The 20,994-nt window shown below is 38.8% G+C and overlaps 1 protein-coding gene across 3 annotated transcripts; it reads right to left on the bottom strand.

The window, feature by feature from the left end:
- Window positions 1-236: 236 nt before the first annotated feature.
- LOC5516903 (glutamate receptor ionotropic, NMDA 1) lies at window positions 237-20,994 on the bottom strand. 3 transcript variants are annotated; one of them, XM_032386884.2, is made up of 14 exons: window positions 20,592-20,994; window positions 17,902-18,421; window positions 12,366-12,795; window positions 11,763-11,961; window positions 10,815-11,152; window positions 9,323-9,457; window positions 6,238-6,416; window positions 5,584-5,913; window positions 4,728-4,882; window positions 3,836-4,053; window positions 3,269-3,474; window positions 2,723-2,815; window positions 723-793; window positions 237-499 (listed from the first exon to the last, which is right to left on the bottom strand). In XM_032386884.2, exons 2-14 carry the CDS (start codon window positions 18,406-18,408, stop codon window positions 292-294), a joined length of 3,069 nt encoding a protein of 1,022 aa, XP_032242775.2. In that variant the 5' UTR covers window positions 18,409-18,421; window positions 20,592-20,994; the 3' UTR covers window positions 237-291. The 3 variants fall into 3 exon arrangements, with proteins under 3 accessions (XP_032242775.2, XP_032242774.2, XP_032242776.2); XM_032386883.2 differs by lacking the exon at window positions 20,592-20,994 and adding an exon at window positions 20,299-20,557; XM_032386885.2 differs by lacking the exon at window positions 20,592-20,994 and adding an exon at window positions 19,130-19,596.

Raw genomic sequence — 20,994 nt, 5'->3', positions numbered from 1 at the left:
GAATCAAACGGATTCATTCCCTCACTGGATCAATCAAAATACCCAAATAGTCGCTCGTTAACCAGAGTATGGTTCACAAAAAGGCTTATAAAAGACGAAAATTTGACAGGATCCACTAACAGTTTTTTGGACTCCCACACTAAAATGTGGACTTTATTTTGCACGAATCGTGCCGCACTAAAATATGTTCGAATTACATTTCAGTTTTGGTGAATAAACACAGTCTTTCAAACGAATGCGTATAGCATAGTGATTTAATTGAATATCTTCAAATCATATAATCATTTCGAGCTAAATTGACGTCTCTCGTTCAAAACAATCTAAAACCTCCAACGGATCCTCCTCGGGCTGGTGTGCGCATGACCGACGCTCCTTGAGAGAGCCAATAAGCTTTCCTGCTTCGTTTAGAGTGAGACTGGCGACGAGGTCTGCTGTGTCCTGGTCAGCTGTCGATCCACATAAGTTGGTGCTCATATAACATGTGCTCGATTGCTTGTTTCTGGGAGGCAAACAGGTAGAATAAATTACCAAGCAAAGTGTAAGGACAGCGAGATATAGAAATACAACAAATTACCAAGCAAAGTGTAATGGTAGCAAGATATAGAAATACAACAAATTACCAAGCAAAGTGTAATGATAGCAAGATATAGAAATACAACAATTACAAAACAAATTGTAATATCAGCATAATTCCGCAAGTCTTTTCCACTGTAATAACTCACGTTATTGGACGATTAGTTCCATTTCGCAGGTCTTGCAGTTCTGTTAGCAATTTTTGTAGTTCACGTTCTAGCTGTTGAACAAAATTGCAGATATCAAGGATAACATCTATAATCTAATCCAAGATTTAACAAACTCCCCATAGTTTTCCGTGGCATTTACTCTAATACACCATGCGGTATTCTCTTCACCTGATGACCAAAATGTTGTGAAGTCATGAGGCGCGCGAGGATTGCTTCAATTACGAATCCCGTGGTATGTACTTTGCCTTTCCAAAGCTATAGCTAACGGACAAATGTTGCAGAAAATTTGATGATCACACCACAGGTAACCCAAGCTGACTGTGTGTATGAAGAAATTATGGTGGTTCACGTTACGTTGTGTGTGTCATGGCTTACAGTAAACATTTGGGATTGAAATAAGCCGTTCACTTTGTATAGGTAATCATACGACTTCGAGTTAAATTTGGAATTAATTGCACGAGTGAGTTTTTCGGAATCGCTCTCCAGGATGTGATATCGTCGTTTTGGCGGGTAAACCATCGCTGGGGAGGTATTGCTGTTTAGATTGAAAGTGACCGTGCAGTTGGAAAACGAATTTTGGAAAACGGATTTTGGGCTTGAGAACTCATAATTGGCAGTGAATTTAGTGGGACACTAAATGTGTGTGGGACACTAAAAGTGGATGTAGTAGCTGGCTGCTTGACTTCCAAATTATTTCGCCTCGATATTGCCATGGATAATTCTCGCTGTTCATCTTCATATTATTAAAAATGATGCGGTTTGTATATGTAATCATACGACTTCAGGTGTGTGTCGAGGGATATTAGCATGACTTTCAAACCGTCGGGCTCATAATCTTCGCCTTTTTGATTCTTTACCTCCCCATAAAAGCGCTCAAGTAGTTTATTCAAGTCTGCCGGTCCATATTTCTCAATTTCGTCGTCAATGCCTTTCTCTGAGCACCACTTCTCCCACAAATTCATCCAAAAGGATGTACTTTTAACTGTATTTTATTTTTTTCAGCTATCTTTTAACTGTTGAATTGAATTTTCGCTTGCCAAAGAGAATCTACTCATGACGCCGGCCATTGTTTTTTCTCTCCGCTGTCCGTTTTATTCTAAATATCCGCTCTTTCCTAAATCGTGTTTTGATTGGCTCTCTAATATTACCATTGTTTATCAGCCAATCACATTGTTAATAGCTCAAAAGTGTTTTCTTTTTTCTGCACTGAATTTCCTATTTTTGGCACTGTATTTCCTATTTTTTTCACTGTATTTCCTATAAATTGCACTGCTTTTAGCCAATCAGAATAGACAATTTTTTTCATGTATATTATTAACTACGAAATAAAATCGTAAAACTCTCTAAAACCTTCTGATCTGACAGTGGAGTCTTAAATGTGGTCTGGGTGAAATATCAAGCCATTTGGGCTGGCATTCCGAGAGTTACGTTGTTCTGTTTTCCCTTGTACATAAGAGAGGAAACAGAACAACGTATTAACTAAGTTTTTTGACAACATGTCGGCGGAATTCCTTTAAAATTTTGTTCTGATTTAAGCACTTGTACCCGATTATAGAAAGCGCAAAATGAAAGATTTTGCAAAATGTGCTGGGTCGTATGATAGGATACGCAATAGTGTCGATCGACAGGATGGAGGTCTGTAGGGGTTTTATGGCAGCTCAATCATGGCGGATGGCATCATATTCTTATAAGTATTCCTCCAGATACTAAGACGAGCTGTTATGCTTTTGGTTTTCTGTAATTTAAAACTTTAATAAGTAACGCGATTTTCACAAACAGGGACATTAAATTTTCTAGAAGAATTTGTAACATGAAATATATATTCCTTAAAATCTGGAAGAAAAAATCGCGACAAACTTTTAAAAAGGTCACCACCCTTTCTAAATCCTAGATCCGCCACTGCTCTGCAAACAGACTCCGAGCAACGTTGATTTACACTTATTTCAAGAAAGTTTACAGTATGAAAAATGTTATTCTACCGTTGTCATCGTCGACTTCTGTGTTTTCTCGATTACACTGTGATCGAAGGCTGCGTTTCGTTTCACCAATGTGTCGAACTCGTCACTCTTCCCCTAAGTGACAAAATACATTAGTAGAACCTCCATATAATGAACAAACTCGATATTGAAATATCAGTCTGTCTTTCTTTCGCAAAGGGAGTTCCTAAGTTCTCTAAGCCATGATGATAAAGGTGTAAATTTCATTTATTTTGTTCTTTTTGGCCCATTTATGTTTGCTTCGTCTTTTATAAAAGGAAGCTTTTATCCAAATTATTATTATTATCCGAAGGCCGCTAAGAAGTGATTAACCCCTAACCCCAGTCCCTATGAAGCGGTCAATTTTTCCCCAGGGTGACTGCATTAAATATCTTCCTTCATTGAGCGATCAACTTCTATAAAATGGTCACTTGGCAAAGTACTAGGGATGACCGCTTGATGTTTCATTGTGCATGGAGCTGTCAGCCTCAATTAAGCGGCCATTTGGTCCCGTGATGGACAGCACAAAATATGTACCACTGTATGTACCTTGAAGCTTCCCGATGCCTGATCAGGTTCACGCCCCATCGCTCTTTTTCTGGAGACGACAAAGTAGAGTGTCTCCCCTGCTAGCACAAGCAGTGATAAAATGACGCCTGTGCCAAGCATGTAAAACACACCAGCGATGTTCGCGGGCGCAAGTGATCCCATAGACGTCTCCTCACGAAAACCCTGAGTACTTTGAGGACAGGAACCTGATTTTAGGGTAAAGGTTAATAAATACGTTAAAAGCCTGGCGGTAAAGTCTAAGGAAAGATGGGTATGGTTTAACAAATAAGGTGTGAGGGTAGGTAAGCCCATGGTAAGAGTAAAATATAATATAAGGTAAAGTTAAGACGAGAGGTGAGGTGAGGTGAGGTGATGTAAGGTGAGGTGATAAAATAGTAAGATACGGTGAGGTAGTTGATGGTTGCTTTGAGGAATAGGTAGGTGGTATATGTTAAGGTACGGCGGGTCAAAGAAAATCGTATCGAGTTGAGGTGCATCAAGACAAGGAATAAATGAGCATTCGAAAACAAAGTAAAAAATACGTAACATACACCAACAAAATTTTACCTTTTTGCCATTTGTCTCGCAGTTCACCTTGAACATCTGTCTGTTGATATTTCAGAATAAAATCTGAAATGTTTCGGGTCCAGGGTGAACCCTTGGGAAATGCCGCAGCGAAACCACTTGTATCGAAAAGCTTGCCAACCGTCAGAAGACTGCAGCGCGTATCATTTGCAACATACCTTTCCATTGTAGCAGATTCCCAGATAAACGCATCAATCACTCTAGAGAAGTAAATACAACAACTCCTTATCTCTCTCTCCCGTAGAAAAAAAATAGAGAAACATCTCCCCCTTGTCGTCCCCTACCCGCCATCTGCCACCAGAACCCCCTTAAAAGAATGATATTAGAAATTCCTCAGCCTAGTACCAGGTGTCTGATCGGGTTCCCTGTGGAAAGCTATCGATAATGTAACGTCACCGGAAATCGGAGGCGTTACTGAAATAGCTAATCCCAAACCCACCCCTACCTTAAAGAAGGACCTGCAGTATAAAAGGACCGTGCCCGTGGGCAAAATGGCTTTAGTTGTCAGTAGACCTCCGAGCTGTGCGGATCCTCTAACATAACACAACTATTTTTTTCGGTTTTCTATTTCAAAATAAATGAAAAAAACCATAAAAAAGACTTCGTATTATCAAAGATAATAATCATCAGCCCCAAATAACATCAAAATGCTTTGGGTTGAAATGACAAAGTCGCATCAAATTAAAGGTAACGTTGCATTTAATCTAATTTAATCTTTTTTGATTACTCAGAGAGATTCTCTGCCTTCTCTGATGTACTGCCTAATTATCTCTAATAAGCATCACCCATTTGGAAGAATGATTCTCATAATAGAAAATAGTTCGAAGTATCTCTAGGTTTGTGTTAAAAAAAATTCCAAATACCTATTACGTACCCCTCTTTGACTGCTCTCACTCCCTCCGAGGAGTGGTTGAATCGGTAGTTTCTCATGAAGGAGTATACGTGTGGAAAGTTGATCTTAAAGTACTTCTCCACACTAGTGTCTCGGATCGTGGTAAATTTCAGCACGGAAGCTAAAGGGTTCTGGATCTATTTGGAAAACAATTGCCAGAGGATACAATTGGCGTAACAATCAAGGGAATACAAATGGCAAAGTTGATGCAATTTTCAATACGATCAATCTCGGGCTATAGGATAATTTTACTCCTAAATGATGTCTAATGTCTTGTCAGTGTTGAATAAAGCCCCGGTGTTGAATAAATCAGGGGTAAGAAAACGAGCAGACGAGAGGACAATGGAAAGCGCGTTTGTTTCCTACCCTACCGGGGATGGAAAAACCGCGCCGCTGGGGGTTACTCATTTACCAGGCGCTTGCGGTTACAAAGCGCGCCGTTTGAAAGTGGTACGAGGGAACGCGTAAGGAATACTGCCAGTTTAGGTAGGAATACGTGCTTTATTCAACACTAACAAGACATTATTTCGGAGTAAAATTATCCTATAGCCCGTTGATTAAGGGAATGTAATTGGCAATGCGAACAAGGGAATACAATTGGCAATACGGTCAGGGAATATGAGGCAAAGTATTTGAAGAGGGATTTAAAAGGGCTTTTAATACAATTTGCTCGGCAATGAATTTTCTTGTTTTTACAGTTCCATCTTAAAATTATTCAAACAGTGTTCGCTGATCCTGCGAAATAGGGGCAAAGTCTGGTCTTCCCCTCTGGGTCTTCCCATCTACATGAAGGCCTGACTATTTGGTCTTACATGGAGTACTGACTGAGTAAGCTTACCCTTGAATCATTGATCCCATCAATATAGTGGGCTTGGTCCTGGAGGACCATGAATGCCGCGAGGTTCGCTGTATAGAGGGCACCAATCATGAGGGTCGCAAATGACCAGGAGCTGAGAACCACCCTACTACTAACGAACCTCGGGATAGGGGCGTTAAGAATACCGCTGAAAAATCGCGAAAACATGAGCCAGACAGACTGGTGGATGTCGAACTCGCCGCGGTAATTGCGGTGTTTTTGGCGCTGTAGCCCAGGGTTGTGTGACTCGAAGAGAAAGACGACCACAGCCACCAGGTAGAGTACGGCGAATATTAGTAACCACGCGCTCACCTGAGATACAAGAGGATAAGAAAGGGGTAAGATATGGATAGTTATCCACCAGATAAAATAACGTTGCACGAAGCGTGAGTACAAATGGGAGGGGGAAAACAAGGTATGGGTGAGGAGGAAGAGTGAATACAGGGGGGAATGGGCAAAAATATAAAAGAGGAGAAGGATAGAAAGCGACCGGACGATAAAAAGAAGAATTCAAATGGAAGGTAAAATCACCTGAGATATCAAACAACTAGGGGTTTGAGATATAATGTAACACTAAAGAAAGGGGGGAAAGGGTACAGAAATGAATTGGAATTGTAAGTATCGTGAGCATCGCACCTTAAATGGTTTAAGAAATCCATCTCCCTTGAAGCTGCCATGTCGCTTGGCAACCAAAATCGTAGACCCCGTGTGAATAAAAGGTTCCGAAAAATCGACAAACTTGCTTCGCTGGGAAGTGATACTTATTGAAGACATCGCCATGTCGGCATTACCTGCTACTACCTCTCCAATGAGACCTGTTGAGACAGAAGAAAGTGGCGATTTGGGCGATTATGCCAGAAATTATGCTAGCGTAATCGACTTCCCTAGATGCCAAATTAGTCGTAAACTCCAAACAAGTAACTGAAGGTACCTTTAAAATCCGATATTTCGCGATATCACCAATTTCTTTTATAAACAAGGTTATTTATTTTCGCGATTCTGGAACAATAAAGCCAAGCGAACAAAGTAAAAAGTTATGTCAAGCGTTTCTTTTTTTTTTCCTCTCAGATTTGATGTTTGTAAAATAAGTCACCTATCTGTTTCTAATAAATAACCCTTTTTTTATATTTTCAGACACTAGGAAAGAAAAAAATTCGGTCACCTTGAAAACGTGAGTCCCAAAAGATACATGCAACATGTCATGCACATTCTTCATACACAATCGTAACGTGTCTGGGTTAATACCTGGCGTTGATTTGTACCCCCAAAATGCCGATGAGAGGCTTTGTAGCGGCAAGTGCATGGACAGATGAGCCACCCCCCGCACCCACCCCCACCACACCCACTACCACACCCACCAAGGGCAACCCTTCACGCAGTACCAGCCACTATGCCTGGCCAGCATTCCTGGCTACCATGATCATGGTCTTCATATCATTGCTGTCATGTTCTAAGAAATGTGTGGATCCAGGGTTTTTATAAAACAGCAGGCCACATGCTAAAGGGTGGGTGCACCAATATGTAATGCATGACTGTAATATCCTTGGTGATGGAGTATTACCATTATGTGATAGACAAAACTTCCATATGGCACCTGAAATGTATAACTGTATCATTATATCTTTGGAATGCTGTTTCATTCATTATTTGTTTCTTTGCAAGGGCAAAGCTGGTCAGAATGTAGCTTTGATACAAGTTCTATACTTCTATAAAGGGAAGAGGTTTTTATTAGATCAAAGTACTTAAATTATATAAAGATAACAACAAACTTGTGCTTTTTCAATAATAAATTTGTAAAGAAAACAGTTCTATATCAATCCTAAAGGTAACAGGGAAAGGGAAAAATACTAGGAAAGTGTTCAGTCAAGTTATTATTGCATTATTGTTATAAATGTTTTAGAATAGAGTAACATTTTTTTCAAATAGAGTCACATTTCTCCCTTTTCTCCGCTCCTCATTGACTTTTTGTTTATTTGTATATTTATTCCTCTCTGCCCCCAACATAGATCAATGAACATGATTTGGTTTGGAATTAGAAACTTTCAGTAATTTAGGATTTGCCTCCATTGCATTCATTTTTGAGTAGCCTGTATGGGTGGATCAAAAGTTTCTAAAAATAAGGCCAAAGGGTGGGTGCACTAATATGTAATGCATGTCAAGAGGTATATTCGTGGAGTTTAAATTCAACACATTCTTCTGAATAATCAGTTGCAGTACGTGAAAACTACAGTATGGCATCTAATTCTTTGGAATACTGTTACATCCTTGATATATTCTTCATAAGGTCAAAGCTTGTTAGAATGCTATTTTGATAAAAAACAAAATATAGATAGTGGAGTTAAATAAGAGGGAAAAAAAGAATTGACCATTAGACTCTTGAAAATCATTCTCGTCAACTAAGACACCTAAACTTCGACAGCCTTTTTCACACCAAGGTTTAGTATTTGTTAACTTTCATACTGCATATTAAATATTATTAAATGAGTGCTTGCTTGATATATTTGGAGGGGCCAATGCAACAGACCCATACCGAGGATTTTTCTTGGGGGGGGGGGGGGGGTGAGAAAGTGGACCTTATATTTACGCGGTGGGGGAGTTCTCTGATAAAAATCTGACCGCGCCTTTGCAGTATCTCCAGGGGAGGTTTAATGTCGGATTTGGCTACATACCAGAGTGAGTTTTGTCTACAAATAATAGCACGCCTACTGCGAACCGAAAGTGTTCCTTTGGCCGTTGTGTGTGTGTGTGTGTGGAGGGGGGGGGGGGGGGGGCAGCTCCTAGGTACGGGCCTGTACAATTCCTAATGACATGGCAGTAAAAAAATGACTTTTTTAATCTCATTAAAAAAAACATTTTAAAGACACCAAGAACCCCCCAAATTACCCCTACAAAAAGGTATCAAATGCTAGCTCCGCCTTTAGGTAGTGCCTAAATCTATATATTAGTCTTTATTTTAATTGATCAACCATTCGTTGCTTAAAAATTGCTGATCGAAAGTACCCTATCCTGTTTCGCTAAGTCATCTTTGGGGACCCAGGACGTCGCGGAGGTCTCTCCACCTCTGACGTCCGCGACGCCCTGGGTCCCCGAGGGTGCCGTTAAGTGACAGCTTGTTCCGTTTCGTTTCGATATATTGGCCCTGTTTTAGTTGTAAATTAACATCAATTTTTGTAAAAACTAGAAAATAAAGTCAATTGGACTTCGTATGCTCGAAGTTGAATCCCCCGCAAAAACATTTTTCTCCGCGATCAGCACGAAATTAAAGACTAGCGAAATGTGCTGAAAATTTTCTAAAAACTTTTGACACGGGAAAATAAAGAAGGACAAGGCACCCAGCCACCCTCATGGCTAGGGTTTAAGAAGACTTCCTTAAAAGACTCTAATGATACAGCATATGAATCTATAAAGAATGTCGATCAACCACTCCATTGTTAGTGTTTCTAATTGAAAAGAAAACTTCAAAATAACAATCTACGGATGAATTCTGATACGTTATTGACGATATTTGATTGAAAATATATTGGTTACTTGCCTAAATTAACCTATGGAAATGGATGCTTTTTGTGACTCGGTATTGAGCGGGAGCATAATGGCGGCAAGATTGGCCTTCTCTAAGGTGGCGCCCTTCCTTTCATCCTTAGACAAACGTTTCCTGGATTGTTCGGGCTCCCTGTGTTGGCAAGATAAACGCTCCCGGACTGTTATGCTAATCTGTTCTTACCTGTCCATTTCCCGTTTTTAAAAGAGCCCGCTCGTCCGCCTTGTATTGTCTCTATAACCGGGATAAACCCAATATCTCGGCTCAACAGTTTGATGAGATCGATGCACAAACCGTAACAACATTTGGTTTTTCTTTCTATGAAAACAGAAAGAAGTGATGATCAATACATGAGAAATTCCGTAAACGCCTACTGCATTCCCCGCCCATATTGTGAAAATAAACAATCCGAATACCCCCCCCCCCCAAGAAGAACTCTAGCAAAAGTGTCGTCCATTCATTGGATAGATTATCGACCCTCTCATAAGCGACCACTAAAAGTTGGGTTAAAATAATATCACTTTAAACCCTATTAACTTCCTCTCTCTCAAGAAAGAATTCAAAAAAGATCTCTAGGAATAATTTTCGGTAGTGGCCTTAGCTACGAGGACGCCCTCGAACGCGCATGCTTGTCTTCTTTAGAGGCGCGGCGTCACAATGTGTGCAGAAAATTCATAAGCAATATCAAACAGGGGAGCGTCTTATACCCCCTAGTGTCAAGCAGACTTATATCCTCCAATTCGCCATACTCCCTAAGATCTAAGCGCGCACATAGTGTGGTTCCGGGTCGCACGGACCGTTTTTCCAAATTCGTCTCAGCGCAATATGCTGGGGATTTAATGTTATTATGAATTATGTATGGTGTAATGTATTTTGTAGTTAGCTGACCCCACCGGTAATTCAGTTGTAAAAGAACTGCAAACGGTTGAAATAAACGAGCATTATTATTATTATTATTATTACTCTCTTGAGAGCGATCGGCTCCTTAAGCGGTCCTGTTTAGAGACCCTCAGTTAGCGACTCTTAAAGTTTTGATAAAAAAAGACCACCATATTGACAATCATATCCCATACAACTTTGTCATTATACAACCAAAATGCAATTCCATAAAGCAGAATAGGTGACGTGCATTAGTTGGTCACGTGACTTTTTAAGGGGCGAATCCAAACCAAACTAAACACAGAAATAACTGCGCCCGTCACACCAGAGAACGACGAAAAAGTATATATAATATCTCAACGAAAATAAGCATTTTTTGACAAGACGCTTTCTGGCTGATTCGTAAGCGCTGAATAGGTTGCTTTTTGTTGTTGTTTTTTTTGCCGCTAAAAGCCTGAGCGCGCGCTAGTTTGCCACCCAAAAAGGCACGTGACTGACATCTGATACTTGACGGAAAGGTGATAGCTTGCTTTTGTTTCGAAGAATTGCTCAAAAGTAGACACAAAAAGAAGTGCAATCAAGTATTAAAATATACCTTATTTCTTCGCAAAAGAAACTTTGAAGCTCGGAATGAGCTTAAATTATGCAGTAGCGTCTTTCTTATCTATTTGGAAAAGTTTTCTTTTTCTTCAAACCAAACCAGTGCTTCTCGTCTTTGCACTCCACAGGATTCCCAATGGTAGGAGAGTAAACATTTTCATGATAGCCCAAACGAGAGCTAGCAGGCTGAACAAACCTTCAAGTGCCACGGACACAAGTGTACACTGCAGGCCTTGAGGACACTCTGAGTAGATTGGGTCCAAGTCCCTCACGTACAACAAAGGAGCCACTTCGTACATCACAATGCGCAGGCGTGTTCGCGGAAGGCCGCTGGGCGTATGTACCACACCACCAGGCCATATGATCTGTTGTAAAGTCACGTGACCACTTTCCACGTGACCAACGTTTTCCCAGTATCGTCTCCCATTGATTTGTCGAAGATTTAGGAATGTGTAGCGTGCTCCAGTTCGCTCGCCGGAGTTTGTGAAAGAGACACCACCTGTGAGACCCTCGAATTTCACTTGTTTCAAAGCACTGTAAATAGCGTAAGGTATTTGTTACCTTAAGATATATGCTAAGATTTTTGCCAAAGGATTTGTTTCGGATATGCTCGAAGAATGATCCCTAGATTGTGGGCATTGCGAGAGTTTTGTTGGTATTGTTGTCTTGGTATTGTTGATGGCACTATTACAAAGCTGAATCTGTTGCGAAGTGCGTGTATCCCCACCCACGCGGCATTTCAAGGCGCTCCCTTTCTTGATACCAGAAATGGGTTTCCTAACCAACTAATCCCCCTTTCCCTGCGTCTTTGCCTAAGAAGCCCTTATTTTTTGTCTCTGTTTTACCGATTTATTGACCTCTGCTGTCTCTGATAAAATCGTTATCCCATTTTCTTGCTTTCAATGTTTCCTGGTTCGTTTTATCGGCCTCATTATAATTACACTGCGTAACAAGCACAAAGGGCAAGGGAAAAGATGAGGCATAGAGCTGGGGAGAAGGATGGGCGAGTGTAGGGAAAGGAAGCGCCTGGAGCCGACCCCTCACATTTCCTTCTCCTGGCACGCGCCTCGTCTCCTTCTCTCTTCTTTCCCAACCCTTTCGACTAAGCAATAAAGATGACTCAGCAGATCTGTTTATCACCGACCTGTAAAGCCGCTCACTGAACCCACCAATCCCATGAGATTCCGTTTCACAGTTCACTTCCGGTACGCTAGGATTGGATGACTCCTTAAGCACGTGACCTATTCCATAAGTCATTAGTGTCAGGGCGTCAACGATGTCATTCGTTCTTGATTCCGCTTGCTGGTGGTACTTAATACCAAGGAGCCCGATGGGGAAACTCTCTAGCAGACAAAAAATAACAAATAAAGAGGGGATATCATAATATCTATGAAAAAGAGAGTCTCAATGAGGTTAACCGTATAATAACAAAAAATAATCGCTAACCGTGATTAAGATGCCGAAGAGGTTAAACCGTAGGCGCAAAAACGCCTATTTTCAACCGTTAACCGTAAATTTGGTACCCCTATAGAGAAATTCTTAAAAGCAGTTCGTCTTCTTGTTGTCATAACCTCTACTTGACCACCCGTAAAAAAAATGCGGCTTCTCTGATCAAATATCCGAAAATTTCTTTAAATCCGATGGCCCGTTAAAGGTTTTTCACTCGTTTAGAGCCAAAAAGATCAAACATGCGTTGAAAATTTTTCGCCTACTTACATGATATATTTTTTCAAGGGATATCACCTACCTGGTATGTCAACCGCTTGACCGTCAAATACCATCTCTCCCATAATCCATGCATGCTCTTTATCAGTCAACCGCAGCCTGCTCGCGTGCTCAAGCACAACTCTTGCCTTGGCTTCTGTGCAATACAAGACGAAGACTCTGGCGGTCTGCCAAATGCTCTTTAACTTATGCAAAAGCTTGTCATCATCATCATAATCACTAGCATTACGATGGTTATCATTATCATCAGTGATTGCAATCCTCGATATGATTACGAACCCATGGTGGTCCATTCTCCTGGTGAGGTCATCGACCATGTGTAGGGAGCGATGATTTTTGTCGTGAATAAGGCAAATGGTTTTCCACTGGAATTTCGCCAGTAGCTGAATCAGAGCCGTGTTCTGATAATGAGTTTGTGGTGTAAGGTCCAGGAATTGGGTTGGTTTATCCGTCTGGAAATTGGAAAATATACTCTGTAATAAGACGCCAAGACATGCCAATGATGGTGACGATGGCAAGTATTGTTATAATGATGATGATGGATAAGGAGGTTGTTATAATGATAATAATGATGATGATGATGATGACCATGCTTAAACTGACATTGGTACCTTTCTTTTTGCTGATATTGGTACCACAGGCTGACAATGGTACCTTTTCATGCTGGCATCGGGACCGTTCAATAGCTGACATGTATACGCTGGTACGTTTGTCAAATATACTTATGAAATCTCTTAATTTAATTTTATAGCCTTCTTGCTGGTTCTACGGAAATATCTCAGGTTTTAAAGAGTAAAAATGTGTTTCCGATGTATCACGTGATCACAGAAGAAATTCTAACATTTTTAGTTCGACAGATTTGTCTTGTAATTTAACAAGCATGTGTTTCTTTTCTTCATGGCACAATTTTCATGCCCATGACGGAGGAGGATTTGAGGTACCAAAATGCTGACAAGGTTTTTTTTAGTAATTTGCCGCCATTGGTAACAGAACATGGAATTTAGGATTTCTGTCTCATCTATCATGTAATTTATGCTATTTTGGTTATTATATTGCTTGATCAACACGGTAGCCTATCAAAATCCATATATATGATGCGAGTTTGAAAGTTACCCAAATTCAGCTGACGTTGGCACACAACTCCGAAAAACCGCACCAAATTTTCCCATACAAGGCTTGTACGAAAAACTACAGGAATCCCAAATCATGAAAATCACGAAAAATACACATACTCCGCAAACCTGGTTTTAGTTATAATTATTAAGTGTGATTTTAAATGCAGGACCCCGGTGATATCGGAAACAGTCTGAAGGGGCTTATCCTGTCAATACATTGGTGAAAAAATATAAATTTTGTCACCAGCACGATGCTTGTAGCCATTCAGCCCTTTTAGACAGTTCCGAAAGTTCTTGCGGAAAGATGCGCCCCTTTTTGCAAGACCTCACACTAAAAAACACCTGCACGGGTGTCCATGCCGACAGCGCAGATATTGTTGATACCGCTAAAGTGACCGAAGAAGAGATCTGCTAAGCAGATAGCACAACCCGCAATCGGCAGTGCCCATTGACAATGATGTCGTACATGTTACAGCTGTCGTTTCATAGCGCTCAATTCTAGCTCCCCAGAAGGCCTTGAACAACATTTCTCCTTTGAGCTCTGAACTTTTCCCCCAGCATTGTTAGACTCTATAATGAGTGTGGCAGGATTTTATTTATGTTGAGCAAGTACCCGAGGGAAAGCGGTTGTGGCACTAATGTTATTTCTAGTTCTCATTTATTTTTTTGCTTTTTATCCCTGCGCTTCTTGGTTGTGATACCACTTTCCATGAATACGGGTAGGAAAGGGGGCGTCGTTCAGGAAGCTTGTCTCCTCACCCTACATCCGCGCACAGGCAGCTGTTAACAGGACAGAGCTAAGAGAGTAACAAAATCTATCCCTAACTTCAGCAGCAGCCATGTTCCACAGTTCCAAGTTTCAGTATTCTAAAAAGTCAACCAATAGAAAGGCAATAGAAAGGTCTGCAGTCTGAGCCAAAATGTTGGTCAACGGCGGGGTGAACCCTTAACAGATCTTGAGAGAACTCCAGGACTGCAGCACGTTTAGTGCTCCTGCCGAATGAACATTTAGTGTTCGCCCTACGGCCAATGCATCAGGTCATCGTGTACTAATTCCCGCTCAATCGGGTCTTAATTTTAAAGAAATTATAAAAACTTCCAACATTAAAGAATCTATGTTTACAGAAACATAATACTATATTATAGGTATAATGTGTCCATATACTTTCTTGTTTTATTGTTTTACATTATTATTGAGAGTCACTAAAGCACTATTTGTATGAGAACCTGTTTGCAGCACGTATAGTCAGTCATTCATGAAAACTTAATGTCTGCAAGATCAAAGTTATGGTGACGAGGATAGCTAAAAAATCTGTGTATTTTACCCCAAATAACTACTTCAAACGACGATAATTTTAATCCAAATTGTGTAGAATTATATATCTCTAGTAATCTTTTGTGGTATAAATTATTTCTAGTAATCTATTGTGGTATAAATTCCTTTTATCTTAATGATTTGGGATCCCTGTGGTTTTCCAAACAAGCCTTGTATCTTAAAATTCGATCCCTATTTTCGGGGTGTTTGGTTGCTCCGATTTTTTAGACTTTTAGTATGTTATAGAGGCATACTTTCTGTGCAAGAGACCGTTTAAAAAACCTTGTGTTACAATTAGTCCAATGTTGGCCCCTTTTTTACGTAGATTGATTGACTGGACTACATTTCTTAAGTATCAACTAATGTAGTGTTTTAAGAAAGTTTTAAATATCCAAAGCAAAATAAACAAGAACAAAAAAAAGCAGCATTGTCACACAAGTCGGAAGAGCTGCCTTTAAAATAACGGTCTGTACTCCTATGTGCTGCTAAGAGCTTTTAAGGTAAACAGATGCTATGTTCTCACTGTAGAGATAATTAACGCCAAACATTGGTTGTATTGACAAAGCTGCTAAGTTACAATGTCGGCCTATATGGAATTTGTATGGTAGAAATACGTGAATGGTTTCATAGCCTTTTGTCTCAAACTTTAGGAGTACTTAATGAACAAAGATGGATGACAATAGCTTATTCGGAGACAAAAAAGTTAAGCATCTCCAGTTAAGCAAACTATTGCTTTGTGTGATGCGTTCTTTTAAAATCAAATTGTGCTTATAATCACAAACTTTAATATTATGTTTTTTATTTGTATCATTTGTTCAATTCTCTTCATAATACTTCATTTAGACAGTATCCTTTAGAATATTTACAGCCTAAAATGCTCCAAAAATAGGAACTGTAAAGCCTCATATGTCAACAAAATCTCTTATAAAAATATAGTGTATTAGTGTATAATCTCCTATTATTCTCTCTGTCTCCATATCATATCTAGGTCTTTCTATCATGACCTATCTCAGCCCATCCCTACCTTATGCCGCTTTTTCTCATATTACGATATTATATTATATTATATTACATTACATTACATTACATTACATTACATTACATTACATTACATTACATTACATTACATTACATTACATTACATTACATTACATTACATTACATTACATTACATTACATTACATTACATTACATTACATTACATTACATTACATTACATTACATTACATTACATTACATTACATTACATTACATTACATTACATTACATTACATTACATTACATTACATTACATTACATTACATTACATTACATTACATTACATTACATTACATTACATTACATTACATTACATTACATTACATTACATTACATTACATTACATTACATTACATTACATTACATTACATTACATTACATTACATTACATTACATTACATTACATTACATTACATTACATTACATTACATTACATTACATTACATTACATTACATTATATTATATTATATTATATTATCTGACTTCTTCTCTCTATATTTCTCCTCTCGTTTCTCCCTTTCATTACATTGTTGTTGCCTCCTTACATGCTATCGTGACTCTTTTAAATCACATAAAAAGGCTGCTTTACTTCACTAGGTGTTAACAAGCTGGTATGAGAAAGAGCACGAGGCTTTTCAATGATTAATTAGAATTTACATACAATTTCATACAATACATTTGTGTTGGATAGTTAACAGTATTTTTTTTATGCTGTAGAAGCACTACAGTAGATGTAAATTCTTGCCCCAATAGATACAAGTCGAATGACAGTTACTTGATGTGTTAATGATTGTTACTTGTGTGTTGACAACTCATGGACAACTCATATAAGAATGTCTAATTTTCAGTACAGACTCTAAGGACACACAACCAACCCCCCCCCCCCCCCCCTCCAAAAACACGTTAAATTGATGTGTTAATGATTGTTACTTGTGTGTTGACAACTCATGGACAACTCATATAAGAATGTCTAATTTTCAGTTCAGACTCGAAGGGCACACAACCAACCCCCCCCCCCCCCCCCCCTCCAAAAACACGTTAAAATGGCACATTTCTTCGTTTGAAGATGTTCTGATGCCGAAATAATCTATTTTGAAATGCTGGGGAAAATATATGTTCCTACAAGCCAGCAGTGGTTAGATATTTTTCTTCCAAGCCTTCAAAAGATTAGGCATTTTTTCCCAGCCAGCAAAAGATTAGGCATTTCTTCCAAGCCTGCAAAAGATTAGGCATTTTTTCCCAGCCTGCAAAAGATTAGGCATTTCTTCCAAGCCTGCAAAAGATTAGGCATTTTTTCCCAGCCTGCAAAAGATTAGGCATTTTTATTCCCAGCCAGCAGTGATTAGATATTTTTCTTCCCAGCCTGCAAAAGATTAGGCATTTTTTCCCAGCCAGCAAAAGATTAGGCTTTTTTTTCCAGCCTGCAAAAGATTAGGCTTTTTTTTCCAGCCTGCAAAAGATTAGGCATTTTTTCCCAGCCAGCAAAAGATGAGGGATTTTTACTCCCAGCCAGCAGTGGTTAGGCTTTTTAGCACATGAATAATTTCTCGTATAACCGATTTTTTTTTAATATTCCTAGCACAACTAGTTCGACTCCACAAATTTGCCAGCAGAACCATTCGGGACGATTTTACCCCAGCAAGCTAACCGGCCTAACTTCTTCCCAGCCAGCAAAAAATCGGACTGCGGAACAGATCCGTTTTGTGATTCTCGGGCTCTGGACCTTTTTTATGTTTGGGGAAATTTAAGGCTGAAAATGTTCTTAAAAGGATGTTTTTAAATTTCATTGTATTAGAAATATGATACCCAATATACAAAAAAATACACAAATGATAATATTCTAAGTTGTTATCACGAACACAATTTGATTCTGCATTTTTATCCCGCATCACACTATCTGAACCTCGGCATGTTTTTATCATGTTCAAATTTGGTGAAATCCCAGGCTGGACGTTCCTATATATAACGTCATGCCGAGTCCCGTGCGACATTTCTGTCCCGAACTTCTCTTGTCTTACAGGAAACGCTTACCCGCACCCGAAAAAGCTATCTAGGACCCTCGAAAATATTCAGGGTTGTTCATACTTACATGTTCGCATTGCGCTCTTTGCTGTTCTGGTCTGTTAACACGGGCTCCGACCCAACCGATGTTCCTCCCCAACTTGGTATAGCTTGTAACTCCCGCACATGGTCCTCGACAAATAAATACCATTCCATGGGGGGAATTCTCCTTTGTAAATGATTCACAAATACTCTTCAGTGTTACATACGGCGTATTGCGAGTTATTGTCGTGTTTAAAATCCTTGGCGAAAGACTTTTATCATTTCGTATTTTACTATGAAAGATTTGCAAGGCAGTGCTGAAATCTAACCGAGTTGTTTCATCTATAATGACCCCGATCCGAACTTCCGTGAAATTTGGAAGATTGGTGTTGCTGACTTGGATCTTGGTTGAAATATATGGAAGGCTCCCAGTTGAGTTTTGTGTGGATACTACTCTGGTGATTTCCAGTATGAAGAGAAATAACATGATTTCTCTGAACTCCGGCATTGTGTAATTGAGGCTTGTGTCAACTCGCGTCTTGTTTAAAACCATAGTACAAAAGAATCTGGAAAATTGTCAAGATTTAAATTAATACAAAATCCGTTGCATCGTCCTCTTGCAAATGAAGTTTGTGAAGTTTTAATAGCAACCATAAATATCATTGTTATTTTATCGTGTGTTTAATTTTCCTTTTAACACTTCATGATAGTATATTATATAGTATAGTATTTTAATACACTGAAATTTAAGAACAACCATAAGAATGTTTTTAGCCTTCAAATGCTCCAAAAATAAGAACGGCCCAGCCTCAAGTGAAAATTAGACGATGTTATAAAAAAAAGAGTGTACATTATAATAAGATAACAATAAAATATAATCAATACAGTTTGATTTAAACTCTACATAAACGGCTAACTAAGAGTATTGTGTTCGATGGATTTTTGTGGGTTGTAATTAAATATTCCTGCTTTTAAATGGGATTTGTTCGTTTTAGATAAAATTTCCAAAAAGGCCAGCACGATGGAAGAAGCTCGAGCATTATTATGTACTGAATTTGAAACTTCAATTCCTGGCAACTGCGAAACTCTAGCCAAGACATTGGCTAGCTTGTTCTGCTTTCAGTAGGCTTTCATTATCATCTTTGCCTTTTTGGACTCAATGTATTTCTAAAACATTCGTCTAGTAAATTTGACTTAAAGGCAGTGGCGAACACCCCAATCCTTTTTCACTTAGAGAATCCGATAAAAACGAAAAATTATTAAGAATTACTTACACTTCAGCATTGTGGGGATTGACTCCTCAAAATGGACTCCCAGGAGCTCTTAATCCCCAAATCCATGTTCTATAAGGCTAAAAATCATCCAATTCTCATAAATCCTTTAAACCATCCTCTTCTCGTGGCAATCAATAACTAAACGGAAGGCATTTTCTTTGGTAAATAAAGCATAAACACGGACACATGGTGTTTTGTCATAATATACTCAAAACTGCTATTATAGAGGTACCTAAATGAACCGACCACCTACTATCTTTTACCATATTACCATATCACCATCTTTTAAGATGTCTTTATGAGGGTATTTGGCATGACTTTTTAAAGATTATGACATACTTTGTAAGCTTAGCTGAACATTGCTTACCAAGAATTTCAGTAAAACTCATAAAACAATCAGAGGACCCCCTTAGAGGGCCCATTTTTTTCCGGGGCCCCATATGGGTGGCTTCAAATATTCGGACCCATGCCCCTCCCCCTCTCCAGTATCTTTCTCCACACCCTCCCCTCCCTTGGGGTATTAAATGAAAATTTCCTTCTGTTTTTTTTTTTTTTTTTTTTTTTTTTTAAAGCTCGCGGATCCACATTAGATGGATGGACTTTTATTTGCAAACTAAATTACGTGGTTTTAAAACATGGCTCATTCTATTAGTGAACTGCAAAATATGGCATCAAAAATAATTAAAAAAAAAATATCCGATATGAAAAGTGAACTGTCAAGCAAGCTGGCTCCAGTGGTTTAATTTTTTTTTTTCTGAAACCACTTCTTATTCTATTTAAAAATTAATTTATTTATCTATTTATACATCGGAAAGCTACATGCATTTCATTTCAAATGGCTAACATTCTAAAAGCCTAAATGGCATAAGCTGAACTACAGGTTATAAGCTTTTTAAAAATATACATTATGGCTTTACTAACAAAAGTCTGATAACTTTTGAATATAAAAACATTTATAACTTTAAATTATTTACATTTTTAAAAAGTGCAATCTTATAAGTGAGAAATGGCACAAATTACAAGTTAGAGTAATTAAAAGGTGATTTAAACAACAGCTCAAAATTTGCAAAAGTGCGAATAAATCCATACAAGCAAAACGAATTTTAAGGCAGAAACGAACGGCAAATTAATTACGAGTTAAAATCGTTTCAGTGTGAGCATATACTTACGAAATCGATTGCTTTTTCAATAAAGAGCAATACTTTTCCTGATGAGCTTACAGGCCAAACTCGAGGGGACCCGATGATCCGTTTATTAATTCATAAAACAGCCTCTGTATTAGGCCAGTAGAAATAGGTAATGTTATACTGTTAAAAGTACGAACTGCTCTTAGATTAAGTTATGTTATATTATGTTATGTTATAATGTTTGTTTTATGTTTGAAAACGGTTCTCGATTTTACCCTAAAAACCACCACCTGTTTCCAACCATATAGACGCAGTAATTAAGATAAAAAACGTACCTGTTTAGTCGCGAATGAGTGTATTATCATCTGAATAGCAATCCTGTCTCATTACGAAAGTATGAATAGCTGACGAAATTCAACCTGTCAACTTATTGCTTCTAAAAACAGGTTAATATATTTAAATCCAATTATGGGAAATACACCAGCTGGGGCTAAAAGACTTCAAAGTTGAACCGATAAGGGTTACTTCGTACACAAACGAAGGAGTTTGCTATAAGATAAGAGTAAGACCTGACTCCATACCAGGATATTGAAGCTATTCTAGTAGTTATGACTAATCGCTCCCGAAAGCAAAATATTTCCTCAAGGTTTTGGCGAGAAGGTTAAAAGAGCGCGTGTAGCCATTCCTTCTTAGAGGGGGCTACCAGCGTGTATATATTTCCGAGAGGGTGCTACCTGT

Source organism: Nematostella vectensis, chromosome 12 (assembly GCF_932526225.1).
Source record: "Nematostella vectensis chromosome 12, jaNemVect1.1, whole genome shotgun sequence".
NCBI classification, from domain to species: Eukaryota; Metazoa; Cnidaria; class Anthozoa; order Actiniaria; family Edwardsiidae; genus Nematostella; species Nematostella vectensis.
The sequence above is the reverse complement of the archived record's forward strand: the minus strand, read 5'-3'. Positions and strand labels throughout refer to the sequence as shown.